Source organism: Trichophyton benhamiae, assembly GCF_000151125.1.
Source record: "Trichophyton benhamiae CBS 112371 chromosome Unknown contig01535.1, whole genome shotgun sequence".
In the NCBI taxonomy this organism is placed as follows: domain Eukaryota; kingdom Fungi; phylum Ascomycota; class Eurotiomycetes; order Onygenales; family Arthrodermataceae; genus Trichophyton; species Trichophyton benhamiae.
This window is the reverse complement of record NW_003315109.1, coordinates 115,957-134,359: the sequence shown is the minus strand read 5'-3', so window position 1 is coordinate 134,359 and position 18,403 is coordinate 115,957. Positions and strand designations below refer to the sequence as shown.

The following is an 18,403-nucleotide window of genomic DNA, read 5'->3' as shown; positions in this document are numbered from 1 at the left end:
CTCACGTATGTGGTTTGTGCGGAATCTGCGGCATCGACCGGATTACTCAACAATGCTGCAAAACGGGCAGACACTCGGGCACGGCGTATTGTCCTGTGTACTCCCTGCATGTTTCTGCAAGCATGTTGTCCAAAATTACCTGCCATTCTCTAGCGGGGCCCTGACTTGGTGAATTCGCTTCAAATGGCTTAACTACTCTTGCTCACCGCCAGCAGCCTCCACAGCACGGCATCGGACATCCCCAGGCCCATCCTCAGATGCAGCAGAGCTTGCATTTGATATTTGCAAAAGTTCTGTGTAAAATGCCTTGTGAGGTCTGCTGTGAAACGAACATGGTCCCTAACGTACGGCTTTGACCGAATTTCAAAATTCAGAATGAAGCTTGCGGCAATCTCCGACAGACAAACAGGCCTATCAACAATATTGGACCTATTACGGTGGGGATGTTGTATGTCATCGTCCGTTTTCCCGCGCCTTATCCTGTATATGAAGCGGCTCAAATTCTCTGCCTGAGGGCCTGGGCATGTGCACCGCCTCGAAAAAACTGGCATATACGGATGTACTTGCGCAAAAACCCTGGGGTTGACTAGCTGTTTAGGATGTATCGACTCCTTGTTGGCTCCAGGGCCTCTCCCAGTCGTGCTAGGCTAGCTCCTTTCGAGGATATGCGCTGGGCTATGATTCAGAAAATTACCAAAAGAAGGCTTTCGAACGGTAATATTCCACCTGCATGTGGTATTTAACCACTCAATTCGTGTATGTACCGTGGCTTAGACACAAGGTGCTCGGGCTTACTCCTGTCTTCCGAAAGATAGCTGCCTGCCGCCGCCGAAGCTTGACCACCCGTTTAGTACCGGAAGGACAGAACTGCAGCTACGAAGTAGCGCTACAATAAACGCAACGATGACGATACTGGTGAGAAGCGACTTGGTCGAAGTTTGCGGGGCTTGCGGCTCAGCCTCAGGAGATGAACGTGGAAGTCCTCTCATGGCAAACCCTCCGTACCGGCGTGAGGACAAAAAAAATATGGGATTCTGACGGTGACTGTGACCTCTATGCGATTGATTTGGTGGCTGAATCGATTGGACGAGAGCGCTCCTTTTTTTAAAGGTCCACCGACATGGGCCCTGACCAACGCGGCTCTCCTGGCCTTAATTGAAATTACAGGGGTGGTCTTGGAAAATCGATTGGCTATCGCGGCAAGATTCGCATAGGCGCTAAATGCTTCTTGCAGAGCCAAGTATCTTCCGATTGGCTTTGAGCAGGGGGGATAGCACGCCAAGGTCGAGGACGCATCTGCAAGAGATCACGATTATCAGCTCGACACTGCTGTCCCCAGAGAAGGAGTATCGTTCTACTACCCTTCTGGCAAAAATCATCGGTAGGGCAGAGCCTGACCGGCCAGTATCACTCAATTCCCCCCTTTTCCTTCCATCCGTCATCGTTGATTAGCAATAATTAACAATGCCCCCAGTTGCTTAGTGGCTGCATTTTGCGAGCTATGCCATTTTATTTCGTACCGTTCTTACATGGCCCTGTTGGCCTCTTGCGCAGGGTAGGGTACTTTTTGTCCTGCACCTCGTTTCATAACAGGAAAATCCTGCTTCTGAGGAAGGGGGCTATGTTGGATACGGTAACCCTTGGTATAGGACCTGTCTCTCTACACACGGCGCTCGAGGGGAAGCAGCCCCTGCGGCCAAAATAGTTCTCCCTGGCCCTAGAACACACAACATCCGCCTCACCATCGGCGCTGAACACAGCCTCAAGCCTCCTTCTAGATGATGTCAAGATACTCGACTCACCAGCCACGCCTTGTCTTTTTGTCCCGGTCATCTCCACTGGCGCCTAACCTCCCTGGTCCTCGGTCAGGCCATGCGGTATTATTCTAAGGGTTGCACATAATTTCCACGATAGAGATGTATCTGACTCAGTCCTACGGAGCCAGACCTCACCGAAAATCACATGTGATATCCCAAATAACCATGTACCCATGGTGTTCACACATTGACACCCGCAGCCTGAGCCCCATATACTGAACAGGTCGACCGCTGCCCGACCTGCGGGTCGCCTCACCTCACGTCGAACTCTATGCAGATTTATCTATTTCGAGGCTGTAATTGATGCCAGTGCCGCGTCCAGACTCCTTGAGTCTCATCAGGGCCTCTAGACAGATTATTATCTTCGTACTATGTTGACACACTGACGGTTAACCAGAAGTTATGAGGTCTCTCAAGTTGATCTAAACACTCATAAAAAAATAGCCCAATTTTTCCCACAGTCTAGAACAACGGGGATTGAATAATCGATCGGCGATGATAATAAGACTACTCGCAGCCAAAACTTTGGGCTGCTTGGAGGACACGTTCGGACACCTGAAAGACTAACTTTTCATCACTAGCTATAATAAGCGTGACTACATGAGGATGCAGCAGGGAAATGAGTGAAAGTTTAGCTGTCCTGAGCCGTTGTGAGCCTCACCCCTGGGGAGTGTACAGAAAGCTGTGTTTTGATAGACGCCGCTCGCGTTACAAACCGACCAGTAACTCGCTTCCAAATGCCCCGCCTCGTCACATAACGACGAAATTTCCTGGATTAACCTTTATGTATGCGATTGTACTTCAGCGTGTCCACGGAATCTGGGAGAAATGGCCCCCAGGCCCGTACAAGTTTCGACCAAAAGTAAGCTCTCTAGAGCGAACAGCCAATATTCAGGGTCGCCATTTTCGCCCTTTGGCAGCCACACATCACGTTCGCTATGGCTGTCGACCCTCACGATCGTCTTTTTGCTCCCTCAGTCCCCTTGTCCGCCTTTAATTCTCCCAGGGCTATGCCTCGGGATTTACAGGGTTGAGAGATAGGGGGCCAAGGATTAGATGCAAGCCCCAATCCAGTCACTCGGGTTCGATGGCCAGCATTTTGTCACCCAACCTCGACAAACCCTTGAGCGAAAATCAGCTTTGCTTTTTTACGCTCGTTTTTTTTTGCAATTCCTCTGAAAATATTTCCCTTGTTGGCCGGATGATGGCTGACACCTTGCAGTTGCACAGTCGTCTTCCCCCTGCTGCTCGCTTTCTATCATTTTTCCCTTTCTTTCCTTTTTTTTCACTCTTTTTTTTCCTTTTTCCCATTGCTTCTCCACAAGGATTTGCATGCCTCAGTAGCCCGGAGAACCGCGACTTCATAGTATGCCGCTGCTACAATACGTTCATGGTCCAAACCAGAAAATCAGCCTTGGATTATGTGGGAGCACTCCCCAAGCCTGCGCTCTTGCAGCTTGCCTGATTTAGACAAGGTCACTTTGGTCCCTATGGCGTCGATCCTCCATTTTGGCTTGCACGCAGGCCTGACAGATATATATACATACATATATATACCATTATACTTTCCTGCGTTTGAATACCCTCTTCTCTCCCCAGTTTAATAATACAGTGAAAACTTTCATAATACTTAAAAGACCCATGAACACTCGGATGTCTTCATAGCTTGGATTCCTGTTGAGCAAGACAGACAACGCGCAGCCAACTCATACAACGCTTCCTCTCCTCGTTACGTTTCTACGATGCACCAACAATCATCATCCAGTTATCCTACGACTCCCCAGAGCTGCACTCAGACGGACTCAATCTCCCTTCAGTCTTCGTCAGCTACTGGCCTCGGTCTACTAAATTGCTCTGTTCCACCAGCGGGACCCTCGGTGTCCATCTGCTCGCCATCCCAATCCATGCTTCAAGTCGCCCAAGGATGGCACGGAGAGCCAAGTGCCGGCCACTGCTTTCCGAACACCTCCTCCAGCATGGTTACCTATCCCATAATATCAGTATACGACGGTCTACAGGTTGTTCCTAATGCATCAATCTCGTCCTTCGGTGTTCCAAGTACACATGTTGATACTTCTTCGGCCGGTTTCCTAAGTCCTGTTCCCTTGATGAAAGTCGAAAGCAGCTCAACTATCCAGTCCAACATCTATGCACATGACATGTCGTCGAACTACGGGGTGTCTCCCAGCCCGACCCAGTCGCCACAGATTCTTAGTGAGGGTATGAGTGATGACTGGGAGATAATAGCAAACGACAACGCTGCAAAGCAAGCCTTCTTCAGCATGGAAGACCTTCCATTATTCCATCAACAGATTAGTTCTCCTGCCCCTGCAAGACAGCCTCGTGAAGCAAACACCCCAGTTCTCACCTCAACTCCCATTCACAACCAGAGAAAGCCTCGTCGTTCCCCCTTGCGAACCTCGGACTGCAACAAGGTGGTAGGCAAACGAACTTCTGAACTTGACCTGTCGTCTCCTGATATGAAAATTCCCCCAAAGAAAAAGAGATCGCTAGATAATGGGAACGGGAAATACGAATGCGAACAGTGTGGAAGGCAGTTTACACGGAATTCAAACTGCAGATCACACATGAAGATACATGACCCTAACCGAAGATACCCTCATAAATGCACGATCGGTCAGTGTACCAACAAGTTTAGTCGCAAGACTGATCTTATCCGGCATATTGATAGCGTGAGTCCATAAAGAAGCAGTTCCCCTAATGCACTTGATGCTAACCAGCACTTTCCCCCTTCAGGTGCATAAGAAGCTAAAACGGTTTGGCTGCGACCAGTGTGGGCATCGCTTTGCTAGACAGGATACGTTGCGACGGTAATATTATGTTCTCTATATATACTGTGAAATATGCTAATAAGAGATAGACATCGGGAGGACGGTTGTCGAAGACAACAACAGCACCGTCAAGCACTTCTGGAAAGGCAACAACAAGAACAATTACAGCAGCACCATCATCACCGCCAGCCAGCCTCTGTAACTGCACCAATGGCGCCATCTGGCCTGGATGCCAGTCAAGCCTACCCGACTGCCTCTATTCCCTATCTCGAACCTATTGCAGGTTACACAACCCACCCCCAGCTACACCCAGGGCTTGTTAGACCGTACTTGAACTCCAGCAATGAAACCTTCCATGAATACATATGACCTAATATAATGGCAACTACATGTCAAACGATGCCGCCGAGTGACTCGAAAGAAAAAAAAAAAGCAAGAACAGCCAGCAAGCCTTCGATTGGTCTCCCCTTCTGTTATTTATTTTTACATCCAAACATATAGAACGGTGCATTGGATGACATATTCTTGTTCTACGTTCCTACTTCAGCTCACAAAAAGGTGTATGCCGTGTTTTAGTTTTTCTTTTTCGCTCTTTTTCTCCATTTTCTCTTTCTCACATATACCGGCGCAACTTGTGGGGGTTATTATTATCATTCTTGTGTTAATCATGTTTTTTTCTTTTCCCCCTTCTTCCCCATCTATGCATATTCTCCCCTCTACATGGCGAATACGGAGACCTATTTCAACTCATACCAAAAACGGTAAAGCAAGTTGCCCTCCCGTCCTTCTGCTCTTCCCCACCACCTACTGCTAACTATAGATTTCTTTTTCCTTGGCCCCAGAGTTCGAGTAACTAGCCCCTGATCCACGATCTTCCCGCGGTGAATTTCTTTGGTGTTGGGAAAAAGAGGATTTACCATATCTGATTGCTCGGGGTCTTTGTCCAAAGCGTCGATCAACAAACAAGCATTTCCATTTTCCTCCCATTTGGCCCCCTTCCGTGTTTTTCCTTTTCTGATGATTGGACGTCTATTAGCGCCAGACCCTTTTATCTACCCACATGTCAACCAGGAGTTAATGTTGGTTAAGAAGCGATAGGCTTGGAGAAGACGCTGCTGTGTGCGGGGAAGAGGTGACGGCCCCCTTTTCGCTTCCTCTTGTTTTTATTTTTATTTTTTTTCCCCTCACTCCCCTTTATATCCTATTAAGCGGGAAGAGAGCAAGAACCAGGACCCACCAGGTGATGGGTCGAAGTCTACATTTCCATAGGATAGCAACTAACGAGAGTAAGCGCCGGCCGTTGACTCTAGCAAATACATATATGCAATGGAATTATTAATTGCTTGGGTTAGCTCTCCGTACTGGTAGCTGCTGCTTCTTGCCCTACCACCCTTATTGCCTTCTGCCCTACGCTTATGCATGCACTGTCCTGTGTCGAGTTGTTTGATTGACAGTTCTTATTCATCTCAGACAAAGATTGCTTAGCCGCCTGATACCCGGATCGGGACTAGCTCAGGGCCCGGGCCCCACTTCCTTCTAGAACTTTTCTATGCAGGAAGGAAGGCCCCACTTAACTTTAATTTCTTTATTTTTATTTTGAGTTCTTGGCTCTTTCCGGCCGTCCGTGCGTTTTCTCCTTCCTTTCTTCAACGATGAAACAAGATCATCTTTTTTGGAAGGAGCAACAACGACAACAAAACAATAACAACAAAAAGTGATAGACGGTGGCTGTTTGGGCTTTGATATTATTTATGAGCGTGCAGCCTTTCTCCGCTATTTTTATTATCTTTCTCTAGAGATAGAGTGCCCTGGAGGGGGTTTGCTGGTGTTTGACTAGTCGCCAGCCTACCCACTCTCTTGCATCAAGCGTAAAGGGGGCACGCATGTAAGTAAGTAACCATGTCTATCTACTTCCAAGTGTACCTAGGTATATCCAACAGTTATCAATCATGCATACAACACGGCCGAGTATGCAGACTCTGCACCCCGTAACTAATCTAGTCAGTATTTTCCTCCTTGCTCTCTCTTGATCCCCTTTGCATTCCTTGAGTGCCCTCGCTCAGCCCGTTTGGCAACGCTATTCCAATTGCAGCCAGTCCTTGCATAAGCCTTATGGCCGATTGCATATCCTGGATATCATCGCCTCTCTTTACTTTTTCCCCCCTTGGGCCTTACCACTGTTTTCTTATGAAGAAAAAGACCCTGGGACGAATGAAGGCTTATCGGGACCCTCCGACGTGTCGATCTATCTCCCAGATGGTTTGTTCGAGAGAATTTAGATTCGGACACCTTCCTTGAGTACATGAATTACTTACTTTTGCTTGCTTCTTCTGACATGTTGACTTGCTTACCTCATATTCGATTCCTTCTATATACTGTTCTGGAAGAAGCTCGCCTTCAGGCCAGTTTGATATGATGATCGCTTGCTGTCTGTCTGGGCTACAGCATGCATCATCCTCTCGTAGTTGTTGCATCAGCCTAAGAAGAATGCATTAGCTAACCCTTAGGTATACATCAACACGGTTATACCAGAACCTGTTTGTCGGGCCGAGCTTATGGCCCCCTCTCTTTGACCCTCCTTCACGGCTTGAGGAAAAGGGACTACCCGGGAATCCACTTCGCTTCCCGTTTGCGTGCAGAACTGAAGAGCAAGATGCGGGCAGCGTTATCTGAGGGTAGTTAGTGAAAATACGGAGTAGTGATAATTGGATAGGAGTCCATGGGGGCCTAAACTCCCGAATAACAGTAGTGTTTAGCCCCAGCTTGCGCCCTCTAGTGACTGATGCTTTTGTCTTAGCGCCCACTTTGTGAGTCTCATGTTATTTTATTGTTCGATTCCCCTTCTCGAAAGAGACTATGCGAGTAGCAAGCCCATCCTCAAAGCCAGATGGAAGGGATTGGCAGTGCCGGCGCAGGAAGAAGATCAGCTTCCACCGACTACTGCTGTGCAATGTTCTACTACTGACTGGACTGAATTCCGGTTATCTGGTGTCTAGGGCCCCGAGAAGACTCCAGATCATCCTCTGCATGTACAGCAGAGCTCCCCTCTCGCGTTTGGCCAATTATTCGTCTTCCATAGATGTTATAACAGCCAACTTTAACCCAAGGCTTGCCAAACGGAGACCCTGCTGCATATAACCCTTTCTACCCCTGCGTACGGGATAGATCGGCTGTTCATTCAAAGGTCTCGTTCCCGGGGTTTGGTTTTTATTTAGCCCTAGCTGATCGACCAGAATGAAGTCATCTGCCAGGAGACAAGGCGTAGGGCAACCAACACGTCGATTCATGTCTGAAGCCTAATGATTACCAGATCAACTTATCCGTTTGCTTTGCACTTGACGATGCAAGTAACCTGACCGGTAACAATTGTTCATACCATATCGGAACCAAAGCCATGCATATTGGTGATCGGTAAATGCTCGGACTTTGGCCGTCTGTAATCAAACTGCCAACTGCAAAAACAACACCATTTGCCTCTTGGTTCTAAAAAGGTTACCAAGACTAGTTAGCGGCAAGTTGCAGGCTGCTGAAGAGTCAATTGCAGCATCGTATAGCATGGATCCGGTGTCATGCATTCTCCTGGTGTGAGTCCCAACCTCCAACATCAAGCTTGCAGCTTTCCCCCCCCTACCAAGTTCCTGCTTGCTTCCGTGACGATGTCTCTGATCCCATGTACTTCGAGCTGGATTCGTATAGGCTTGAAAACTTAGCTGGAGGGGCCGCCCGGCAAACTAGTTATCTGAGTTGACCCCTGAACCATGCGGCGTAAGTAAGTATAGACGGCAGTCAACCGTTCGACATCAGCGCCCGCAGGCCAGGGGGAGGAGGCCCGAAGATGCCACGCCGATAGCCCGTCGAGCCCGTCAACAGCTCTCCCTTGCTGTTGGGGTCTGAAGCTAGCAACGCATCCTAGAGATGAGCTTGGTGATGACGATAAACCTGATAGTTAACTAGCTATCGGCGACTTCGACATCACCATCAGCGAGAGAAACGAAAACAAAAGAAAAGACACTCCGGGGTCTTTGCTCTCTATCTCGCCAATGACTGGCTGCCCTGCGACGGCGGCGCGGAGGATGGTGGAAGTATTCAGTCTTCGTTCGGCGGAGCAAAAATAAAGCGCCTTTTGGGGGATTTCAATCTGACCCGCCGGCGTTTTTACCCCACCTGCGCTGCTGAGTTCAACTAGCACGCTGACTCGCAGGAATCACTAAAATATTTCGATATGGGCGTCGCTGAAATTTGCGCCAGACAGTCGAGCATCTCCTCCCCTTCTTCAACGTCTGCCCCTCTCTGCCTCGCTTTCTACTCGTTCTGCTGCTCTGGACTCGCCGTCATCTGAATATCTGGAGATTTTGCTGCGCTGGAATCCCGTTATCTGCGCTGTTCGACATCAAACCTGCCTCTTCCTCCTCTCCCTCCCCCGTTCCACACTGAGAGCTCTACCGGTCATCGCCATGTCGACTACAGCCGGTGTAACGGAGGCCATCACGGCGGCGAACGTTGCGGCGCTGTTCCCCGATGTCGATACTCAGTTCGGCGGCGCCAGCTCTGCTCGAGTGGGCGGAGAACTCGACGGCTACAACGAAGACCAGGTCAAGCTGATGGACGAGATGTGCATCGTCGTGGACACAGACGACAAGCCGATTGCGTCTGGCAGCAAGAAGACCTGTACGTTGCGATCTATGTACATGCATATATTTGGGGCTACGAAGACTAGTCCGATCTGATCTGTTGAACCAAACTAACCGCTGTGTTGTACGTGCTACATAGGCCATCTGATGACCAACATCGGCCGTGGGCTGCTCCATCGTGCGTTCTCCGTCTTCCTCTTCGACTCGCAGAACCGTCTTCTGCTCCAGCAGCGTGCCACGGAGAAGATCACCTTCCCGGATCTATGGACCAACACCTGCTGCTCTCACCCCCTTGCCATTCCCAGCGAGATGGAGGCTAGCGGAGCAGGTCTCAGCCAGGCTGTGACGGGTGCCCGCACTGCTGCCAGGAGGAAGCTGGACCAGGAGCTGGGGATAAAGGAGGCCCAGGTTCCGGCGGAGAAGTTCGAGTTCCTTACTCGAATTCACTACCTTGCTCCTAGCGGTGACGATGGGAAATGGGGAGAACATGAGGGTGAGTTGTTGCTCCTGCTTTCTATATGGAGAAACCACCTGTCAACAGCACGGGAGGGCTAACGGTTCATCACAGTTGATTACATCCTTTTCATCAAGGCAGACGTCGACCTGAACCCCAACCCCAACGAGGTCCGTGATGTCAAGTATGTCACTCCTGAAGAGTTAAAGGCAATGTTCAAGGACCCGAGTGCCAAGTTCACTCCATGGTTCAAGCTCATCTGCGATGACAAGCTGTTCGAGTGGTGGGAGAACTTTGGATCTGACTCTTTCAAGAAATACACCAACGACGAGAAGATATGTAGAATGTAGTTAGGTAGGGGAAGGGACGCATATATTGACTGATTGCTGAAAAATGTTCGGGTTATTAATTCAAAAGAACTGATTGATGGATATGAAATGTATGCTCTGTCGAGAACTCAAACGTCATAGCGAAATGAAAAATATATACTTGATTTAAACAAAGTACCCCGGGAGCAAAAAAAAAGAATGTTATGTCCACAAACCTTGGTAGAGCATGCTAAAACGCGTAAAAGAAAATGTAATGAATGCATGGACAACACGCCTGCAAATGAAGGTATAATGCAAGTTTTAGGGACGTTGCCTAAATGACGGGTATCAAAAAGAAAGCAATGCAAATGCCGTGAAAACCAAATATATCCATCCAGACTCCTGCAAGCAGGTTGAGACCCTAAGTAGACATGGTTCTGTTGTATATAGAGATTAGCCAAGCGAGGTCGTGGTAGTAAGATGGGGCGGGTGAGCAGGTATAAAAAAGTGTCGAACGTTACCTCCTGTTAGTACTCAAAAAGAGAACGCAGGTTCCGATAATAACAATAGCGACGATGCAGAAGATAACCTGTGTCTTCCAGCCGCTCTGGACCAGCGCAGCACGCCGACTATACTTGGCCAGCGTGTGAATGTAGTTTGCAACTCCGCTGATTATGGTCCCGATAGAGAGCACCCAGAACAGTATCCCCAACGGGAGAGCGTAGTTACGCTCCAGGGCCGTCGGCTGGGCTCGGAGATGGAAGGACAGGACGATAGCACTCGACACTATCGAGAGATACATGGATAGCCGGAGCCATGCTAGGAACGTTCGCTCGTTGGCACAGTGGTCTCGTGCGTCTGATGCGCTGTTCTCCAGCAATAGGGCCCCAAAGATAGGCTGTGTAAAGACCACCCTCTTTTTCGACGCTACCTGTCTGCCAGCCACGTAGGTTATATATATTAGCATTCGGTCGTCACGATCCCTCTCAAGGATCAGGCAGGGATGAGATGACTCTTGTTCAAGCGGCCGATACGAACTTGGTGACGTTCACTGGTTTGATGCGGAACGGATTCGATAGCCGGCCAAAGGGGTTGCCAGAAGGCTCATCCTCGATGTCGACCTCGGGGGCATGCGGCATCGTCTTTATCATTATCTCCTTTTGCTGGCTCTCTGTCCGCTCTTCTCGTTGCCCCCGTCGACTCTTGATATCGTCGTCGTCGCCGTCGCCGTCGCTGTCTTTTACATCGCGGTTCTTTATTTTGGCCTCGAAAAAAAGTAGTCACGGGACCTGAATCATGTGACTGTCTGCTTGTACTTTCCTCATCGGGAAACCTCAACACCATCGAGTATTTTGATTTTGATTTTGATTTTGATTTTGATATCAGCCAGACGGAAAAGAACAACAACCGGGTATTGTGTCTATCAGCGCAGCAGCAGCAGGGAAGAGCTTCGATTCGTCATGGGCGCATGTGGGAGAGAGGAGATGCTGGGTACGACCTGGATCTGTCTCGAGACTAGTTTTCTTGGAGGAGCTCGGATATTTGCTTTTTTTTTCTCTGTTCTTTTTTCTTATCTTCGAGCTGAAGACTCAATTCCCTCTGGCTTGAAGAGCGCGTCCGTTCACTCTGCCATCCATTCCGTTTGCCTGCATATCAAACAGAAGGTTGTCAATTGCAGCCTGCGCAGCCAGAGCCCTCAGAATGCCGTCGCCAGCCCAAAACATCCCCCCACGGGCAACCGATATCGAGGGCCAGCTCTCTGGTACCTCCCCACTAGCTAGAACAGTTAGCGGCTCGCACTCCCTAGCAGGCTCATACCGGAGAACCGGCTTCTTCACCATGGGCGGTGCTCGAGGGACAGTCGTGCCACATGCCCACGAAGCAGACAACTTGACGGATGCAGAACGAGAACGGGCTCGAGAAGAGGAACGGACTCTGCTGGAAGACAATGCTATCTCATGCACAGCAAGCAAGACAAAAAGAGGATCGGGCCAGGGGCCATCTACCGAACCAACCGAGACGACCTCGCTTCTAGGGAACGGTCAAGATGCTTCTGCTAGTGGAGGAGATGCTTCTGCTGATGCTATCATTGACCAGAAGTGGGACGATGCGGTGATGGCCGGATTGATCAAGACGACATGGTCCAGGGAGGCAAAAGTGTTGGTGCAATACAGTGCTCCTCTGATATTCAGCTTCCTCCTCCAGTACTCCCTTACCATTGCCAGTATATTTACCGTCGGCCACCTTGGCAAGGTTGAGCTGGCCGCCGTCAGCTTGGCCAGTATGACGGCCAATATCAGTGGCTATGCGGTCTATCAAGGGCTTGCAACCAGCCTGGATACCCTCTGTGCTCAGGCATATGGCTCTGGAAACAAGAAACTCGTCGGTCTCCAGACCCAGAGAATGGTCTTTTTCCTGTGGACTATGACCATTCCGATTGGCATATTCTGGTTCTTCGCCGGTCACGTCCTCAAGGCTATTGTCCCTAACCAGGAGGTAGCCGAGCTTGCTGCTCTCTATTTGAAAGTAGCCATCCTCGGAGCTCCTGGATATGCACTTTTTGAAGCAGCTAAACGATACGTGCAGGCTCAGGGTCTATTCTCTGCCTCACTCTACGTTCTTCTAATCGGTGCTCCAGCCAATGCATTTATGAACTGGTTCTTGGTTTGGGTATTCGCCCCCCCCCCCCCCCCCCCCCCCGTATCTCTATTATTCCTGAGTTGCATTGAACTGACTTTCTACTTTAGAAATTGGAAATGGGTTTTGTCGGTGCCCCTGTTGCGGTTATCGTTTCGGATAACCTTCTCCCAATTCTTCTATTTATCTATATCTACTTCTTTGCTGGTATGGAATGCTGGAACGGGTTTACTTATCGAGCATTCCAAAATTGGGGCCCTATGATCCGACTTGCCCTACCTGGCTTCCTCATGATGGAAGCAGAGATTCTCGCATTCGAGATTCTCACTCTGGCAGCCGCCTACCTTGGTACCACTACTCTTGCAGCCCAGTCCGTCCTTGCAACCATCGCTGGTATCATGTTCCAGATTCCTTTCCCGCTATCCATTGCTGGAAGCACTCGGATTGCAAATTTCATTGGTGCTTCCCTTCCTGATGCCGCCCGTGTTGCTGCCAAGGTCAACATGAGCGCTGCAATCATTGTGGGCATCATCAACGTCACCCTCCTCTCTACCCTCCGCTTCTATATTCCTGCCTTATTTACCTCGGACGAGGATGTGATTGAGCTAATCGCAGCAGTCCTCCCACTCTGTGCCTCCTTCCAACTCTTTGATGCCTTTGCAACCAATTGTAACGGTTTGCTCCGTGGCCTTGGAAGGCAGTCCATCGGAGGATACACCCAGCTCTTCTGCTACTATGTTATGCACTCCCTATTGGTATAGCACTGCATTCGGGCTACACTGGAATCTCTGGGGTCTATGGGGCGGTGTTGCCATTGGCCTTTTCCTTGTTGGCCTGATCGAAGGCATATTCTTGACCCAAACGAGCTGGGAGCATGCCGTTACCGAAGCTCAAAAACGAAATGAAGAAGTCTGATCCGAATATGGTATCAGACTCTAGTTCCTGAAATTTGTTGCTATTTTCTCTGTATATACCATTTGGATTGGTAAATATCCCTAATATTGTACCATGTTTTCTGCGATATTCATCCCGTTTCAGATCCCCTTTGGTTTCTATACCCATTCACAAAAATCTTTATCACACTATATGTATTCTTTTCGATTGTATTACAACCTTTGGGTGGTGACAACTGTCTCTACGTGAGCATTGGGCCAGCGGATGGTGGCACATGTCATTACAGCCTATTTTTTCGTTTAACTGTGGTTATATTCAGAGAAGCCCGATCTAGTGTATTTTTATTTATCAGCATGCTATCCATATGAAGATGAATAAGGAAAATACAGAACTTCAACCATAGCACAACAGTATCAGCGATTCAGACACCCCTTAAAACTCCAATGTCAAGACCGTACATTCTCACAATCGACCCTTATCGTAGAAAAGAAATCCCCTGTCCCAGAAAGCGATGCACCCTACTATCCCAACACCTTCATTTTCTTTTTCTTTTTCCCTTCTTTATCACCACCTTTCCTACCTTTCTGCCAATCCCTCCAGCTCCCAATACGGGTGTCCCTCGACTCTTCCCACGCCTTCTCCTCATCCCGTTTTCGCTTTCGCGCCTCTAACTCTTCCTCTTCTCTCTTCTTCTCCCTTCCTTCCTCTTGCATCCTACCCTTCAGCTGTCTCCGGCGCCTTGCCTCTTCCTCCAACAAGACAAACACAGTTTTCTTTCTCCATTCTTCCTTGAATGCTTCCGTCTTAAGCTCCGGTGAATCGAGATTATATTTGTGTTCTCTTATTAGCAACCGTCGCGCGTCCGCTATACACTCGTCGAGATGTGCTCGTTGTTTTTCATCGAGTAGAGCTGTCTGCGCCTTTTTAAGCCTGTCAAATGCATCTGGGGCAGCTGGGTTGGAAGTTTTGTCAGGATGGATAAGTAGAGACTTTTTCCGATATTGGACTTTTATGTCAGAGTCGGGCACGCCGGGCTGTAGGTCGAGAACCGCGTATCTATTAGCCACGTCTGTCAGCTTCGTTCTCTGCCAGTAAATATACGGTCAGAATTAAGCAAGATACCACATACGCATCGAGTTGGAAGGCCTTTCTTATACGATCGATCTCTGCATCCTATGTTGGGGTGCACCAGTTAGCTGTGGAGCGGTTTAGTAGGAGCTGGCTATCTAGCCGTACCTTGGTGAACTCAGAAGCTTCTTTCTCTAAGGAATTCAGCGAATCAAGAGCATCAAGATCGTCATCGGCAGCCATATTCTCGTGTGATTCTGCGCTTATACCCTGGTGTGCCGTAGCTGCCTAGATTCCTTTCTCCTTCAATAATGGTTACTTCAATGCGGCTTGGTTGGTCTCGACGTTGAGTTTCGCTTTACGCGATATTTCTTATCGATAAGATGACTAAGCAGCGCAATGGCTTTTTTTTTTTTTTTTTTTTTTTTTTTTTTTGGTAAAGCAAAAAGTTCGAGATGGAGAACAAGCAAAGACGAGACGAACGAGTTGGATAATACTCTAGGCGGTTCAACGATGGCGAAGGATCACTCGTCACGGAATGGGAAGCCGTCGACCAAACCGACTCGTCAGAATCCTCGAATATTGAAACGAAAGAGGAACGAAGACGACATAGCGTCGCTCAAACAGCGAGTTGCAGAGCTTGATACCAAAGCTACGATTGAGAGCTTCACGGACCTTCCACTCTCTGAGCCGACAAGGCTGGGTCTCTCTGCATCTCACTTTAAGGAATTGACAGATATTCAATCCCGTGCGATCCCCCATGCGCTACAAGGACGAGACATACTTGGTGCCGCCAAAACGGGGAGCGGGAAGACTCTGGCATTCCTCGTCCCGGTGCTGGAAAACCTATATCGAAAACAATGGACGGAATACGATGGACTGGGGGCGCTGATAATATCGCCCACTCGCGAATTGGCTATCCAGATATTTGAAGTTTTGCGGAAAATTGGTCGATATCATACCTTCTCGGCGGGCCTTGTTATCGGAGGGAAAAGTCTACAGGAGGAGCAGGAGCGTCTGGGAAGGATGAATATTCTCGTGTGTACTCCTGGGCGTATGTTACAGCACATGGACCAGACGGCGGCATTCGATACGGATAATATACAAATGTTGGTTCTGGACGAGGCGGATCGCATTATGGATATGGGATTTCAAAGCACGGTAGATGCGATTGTGGAACATCTCCCCAAGGAACGACAGACAATGTTATTTAGCGCCACGCAGACGAAGAAAGTGTCTGACCTTGCTCGGCTGAGTTTACAGGACCCAGAGTACATTTCTGTGCATCAGACTGCGTCAAGTGCGACGCCGTCTACTCTACAGCAGCATTATGTTGTAACGCCGTTGCCCGACAAGTTGGATACCCTATGGAGCTTTATCCGAAGCAGTTTAAAATCGAAGATTATCGTCTTCTTTTCTTCAAGTAAGGAGGTCCGTTTCGTCTACGAGGCCTTTAGACAAATGCAGCCTGGAATACCACTTCTACATCTTCATGGCCGGCAAAAGCAAGGCGCACGGCTTGATATCACGCATAAGTTTTCTGCTTCAAAGAATTCGTGTCTGTTTGCTACAGACGTGGTGGCAAGAGGACTTGACTTCCCGGCGGTCGACTGGGTCATTCAGCTGGATTGCCCCGAAGATTCGGATACATACATACACCGGGTTGGGAGGACCGCACGGTATGAGCGAGACGGACGAGCGGTGCTATTTCTTGATCCTAGTGAGGAAATAGGTATGCTCTCTCGCCTAGAGCAGAAAAAGATACCAATCGAAAAGATAAATATCCGGGCCAACAAGCAGCAGAGCATAAAACATCAGCTGCAAAACATGTGTTTCAAAGATCCGCAGCTCAAATATCTCGGGCAGAAGGCATTTACCTCTTATGTCAAGTCAATACACATCCAAAAGGATAAGGAGGTGTTTGACGTGAAGGCGCTTCCACTAGAAGAATATGCGGCTAGCTTGGGCCTTCCCGGTGCGCCGCGCATCAAATTTATCAAGGGAGAGGATACCAAGTCATTGAAGAATGCTCCTCGGCGGCTACAGCTTGTTTCGAGTGATGAAGATGACGACGAAGCTGAGATTGATGGAAGCAAAAAGAAGAAAGTCAAGGAGCCTGAAGTACGAACCAAGTATGATAGGATGTTTGAGAGGAAAAATCAAGACGTGTTCACCGAACATTATACCAAACTTATATACGATGAAGAGACAGGTGATAAGGACGGTGGCAAGGCAAACGATGCTACTAATGGTGAGGATGATTTCCTTGCAGTGAAACGGAGGTACGAGGTTGAGGACGACAAGGAGCCTGATGGCCAATCTCACAATGATCTTGGTATACAAGTGAAGGAAGCAGCTGGAGGTGTTCGAGCAGTGCATATTGACGGCCGAGCGCCACTCCTCATCGACTCGAACCGGCGAGAGAAGCTTCTACAATCTAAGAAGAAGCTCCTTAAGTACAAGAACCCTGGCAAGAAGCTAGTTTATGATGATGATGGCAATGCTCATGAAATCTATGAACTGGAGAATGAAGAAGATTTCAAGAAACGAGGAGATGCAGCAGAGCAGAGAGCCAAGTTCCTCGAGCTCGAGACTGAGCGAGCACGGCTGGCAGATATTCGTGACAAGGAGATCGCCAAGCAGAAGAAGCGGGAAAAGAAAGAACAGCGTCGGGCGAAAGCGAGGGCAGAGCGAGAGGCTGCTGCAGAGGATGGCGACGGCCCGGTTGCATACCTGGCACCGTACGAAGGAGCCGAGGGAGAAGGAGGCGATGCCATGGAAGATGAAATGGAGGAGAATGAAACCAGGCCTCCTAGCAAGAAACAGAAGAAGGCCCGAGACGACCACCATGATACCAGCGACAGGAAAGAGAAGAAGAAGGGTACCAAAATCACCTTTGACGAGCCAGCTGAGATGCAGACATTGGAGGACCTGGAAGCTTTTGCCAGCGGTTTACTTGGATAGTCAGTTTTTGTCTTCTGCTTTGTTCCTTTCTTGCATGCCGGGCATTGGGATGCGTCACGGAGCCATATGGATGTAGTGTCTTCTATACCCATTAGTAAATAGAACATTCCATTGTGGCCTTTTGGACTTGTAGTTGGTGATAACTTTGGCCGATATCTTGCGCGGCGCCAGAACCGCAGCACCACGGCCTGGCCATCTAAACCTGAACATAAATGACGACGGTCAACTCTTTGCGCTGCTATAAAATATATTCTCCGCCGTTACATCGTATTCCGTTGCTCCTTTGCGGGGTTATCCAGCTGGACGGCCTGGGGCAAGGGATGTCTCGGTCTTTCGACCAGGATTGTACGAGGAGCCCTGTCCCGGATGTTCTCCTTTCCACCACTCACGCCGAGCCAGAGAGCAGCTAAAGGACCAGCAGGATGCCTTCCGGGCCCCAGGATTCCATCTCTCCCGCCCTCGTCGGACCCAACCGGCCTCTCCCAGCTGTTTTCCGTGTCGAGGCCTGACTCTCAGGCCAAGCCGCCGGCCCAGCAGCTAGTTTAGGGGGACTTGGAGATCGAGTCAACTCGACATCCTCTCGCTATCTCTCGTGCTTGTGCTTGGCTTAATAATATTAGAAACTTCCCGTCTGTAAGCTCTCCGCCTGCTTTCTGGTTCGCTGGGAATTCTGGAGACTTGCGGGCAAGGTCCAGGGCACGCAATCGTTATAAGCACCAAATTTTCTTCGCCACCCGATTTTCCTCTCGAGGATGGCTGAACTATGGACATACATGGCATGTCCGAGAGAGAAGCATAGGATATAGCTAACTGTGTTTTTCGTCTCTGTCTCGGGCTT

At 49.2% G+C, this 18,403-nt stretch overlaps 6 protein-coding genes across 6 annotated transcripts; 4 read left to right on the top strand and 2 right to left on the bottom strand.

Annotated features, from left to right (window-relative positions):
• Window positions 1-3,559: 3,559 nt before the first annotated feature.
• ARB_06331 (uncharacterized protein) lies at window positions 3,560-4,522 on the top strand (the record flags this gene model as incomplete). The annotated part of the gene is made up of 1 exon (XM_003015162.1): window positions 3,560-4,522. One exon carries the CDS (start codon window positions 3,560-3,562, stop codon window positions 4,520-4,522), a length of 963 nt encoding a protein of 320 aa, XP_003015208.1.
• A 64-nt stretch (window positions 4,523-4,586) lies between these two features.
• On the bottom strand, window positions 4,587-4,829 carry ARB_06330 (uncharacterized protein; the record flags this gene model as incomplete). The annotated part of the gene is made up of 1 exon (XM_003015161.1): window positions 4,587-4,829. One exon carries the CDS (start codon window positions 4,827-4,829, stop codon window positions 4,587-4,589), a length of 243 nt encoding a protein of 80 aa, XP_003015207.1.
• Window positions 4,830-8,367: 3,538 nt separating this feature from the next.
• ARB_06329 (uncharacterized protein) lies at window positions 8,368-10,044 on the top strand (the record flags this gene model as incomplete). The annotated part of the gene is made up of 5 exons (XM_003015160.1): window positions 8,368-8,378; window positions 8,564-8,704; window positions 8,862-9,277; window positions 9,380-9,733; window positions 9,809-10,044. 5 exons carry the CDS (start codon window positions 8,368-8,370, stop codon window positions 10,042-10,044), a joined length of 1,158 nt encoding a protein of 385 aa, XP_003015206.1.
• Window positions 10,045-11,703: 1,659 nt separating this feature from the next.
• ARB_06328 (MATE efflux family protein, putative) lies at window positions 11,704-13,400 on the top strand (the record flags this gene model as incomplete). The annotated part of the gene is made up of 2 exons (XM_003015159.1): window positions 11,704-12,666; window positions 12,750-13,400. 2 exons carry the CDS (start codon window positions 11,704-11,706, stop codon window positions 13,398-13,400), a joined length of 1,614 nt encoding a protein of 537 aa, XP_003015205.1.
• Window positions 13,401-14,054: 654 nt separating this feature from the next.
• ARB_06327 (uncharacterized protein) lies at window positions 14,055-14,844 on the bottom strand (the record flags this gene model as incomplete). The annotated part of the gene is made up of 3 exons (XM_003015158.1): window positions 14,055-14,589; window positions 14,663-14,706; window positions 14,770-14,844. 3 exons carry the CDS (start codon window positions 14,842-14,844, stop codon window positions 14,055-14,057), a joined length of 654 nt encoding a protein of 217 aa, XP_003015204.1.
• Window positions 14,845-15,114: 270 nt separating this feature from the next.
• On the top strand, window positions 15,115-17,565 carry ARB_06326 (uncharacterized protein; the record flags this gene model as incomplete). The annotated part of the gene is made up of 1 exon (XM_003015157.1): window positions 15,115-17,565. One exon carries the CDS (start codon window positions 15,115-15,117, stop codon window positions 17,563-17,565), a length of 2,451 nt encoding a protein of 816 aa, XP_003015203.1.
• Window positions 17,566-18,403: the final 838 nt, after the last annotated feature.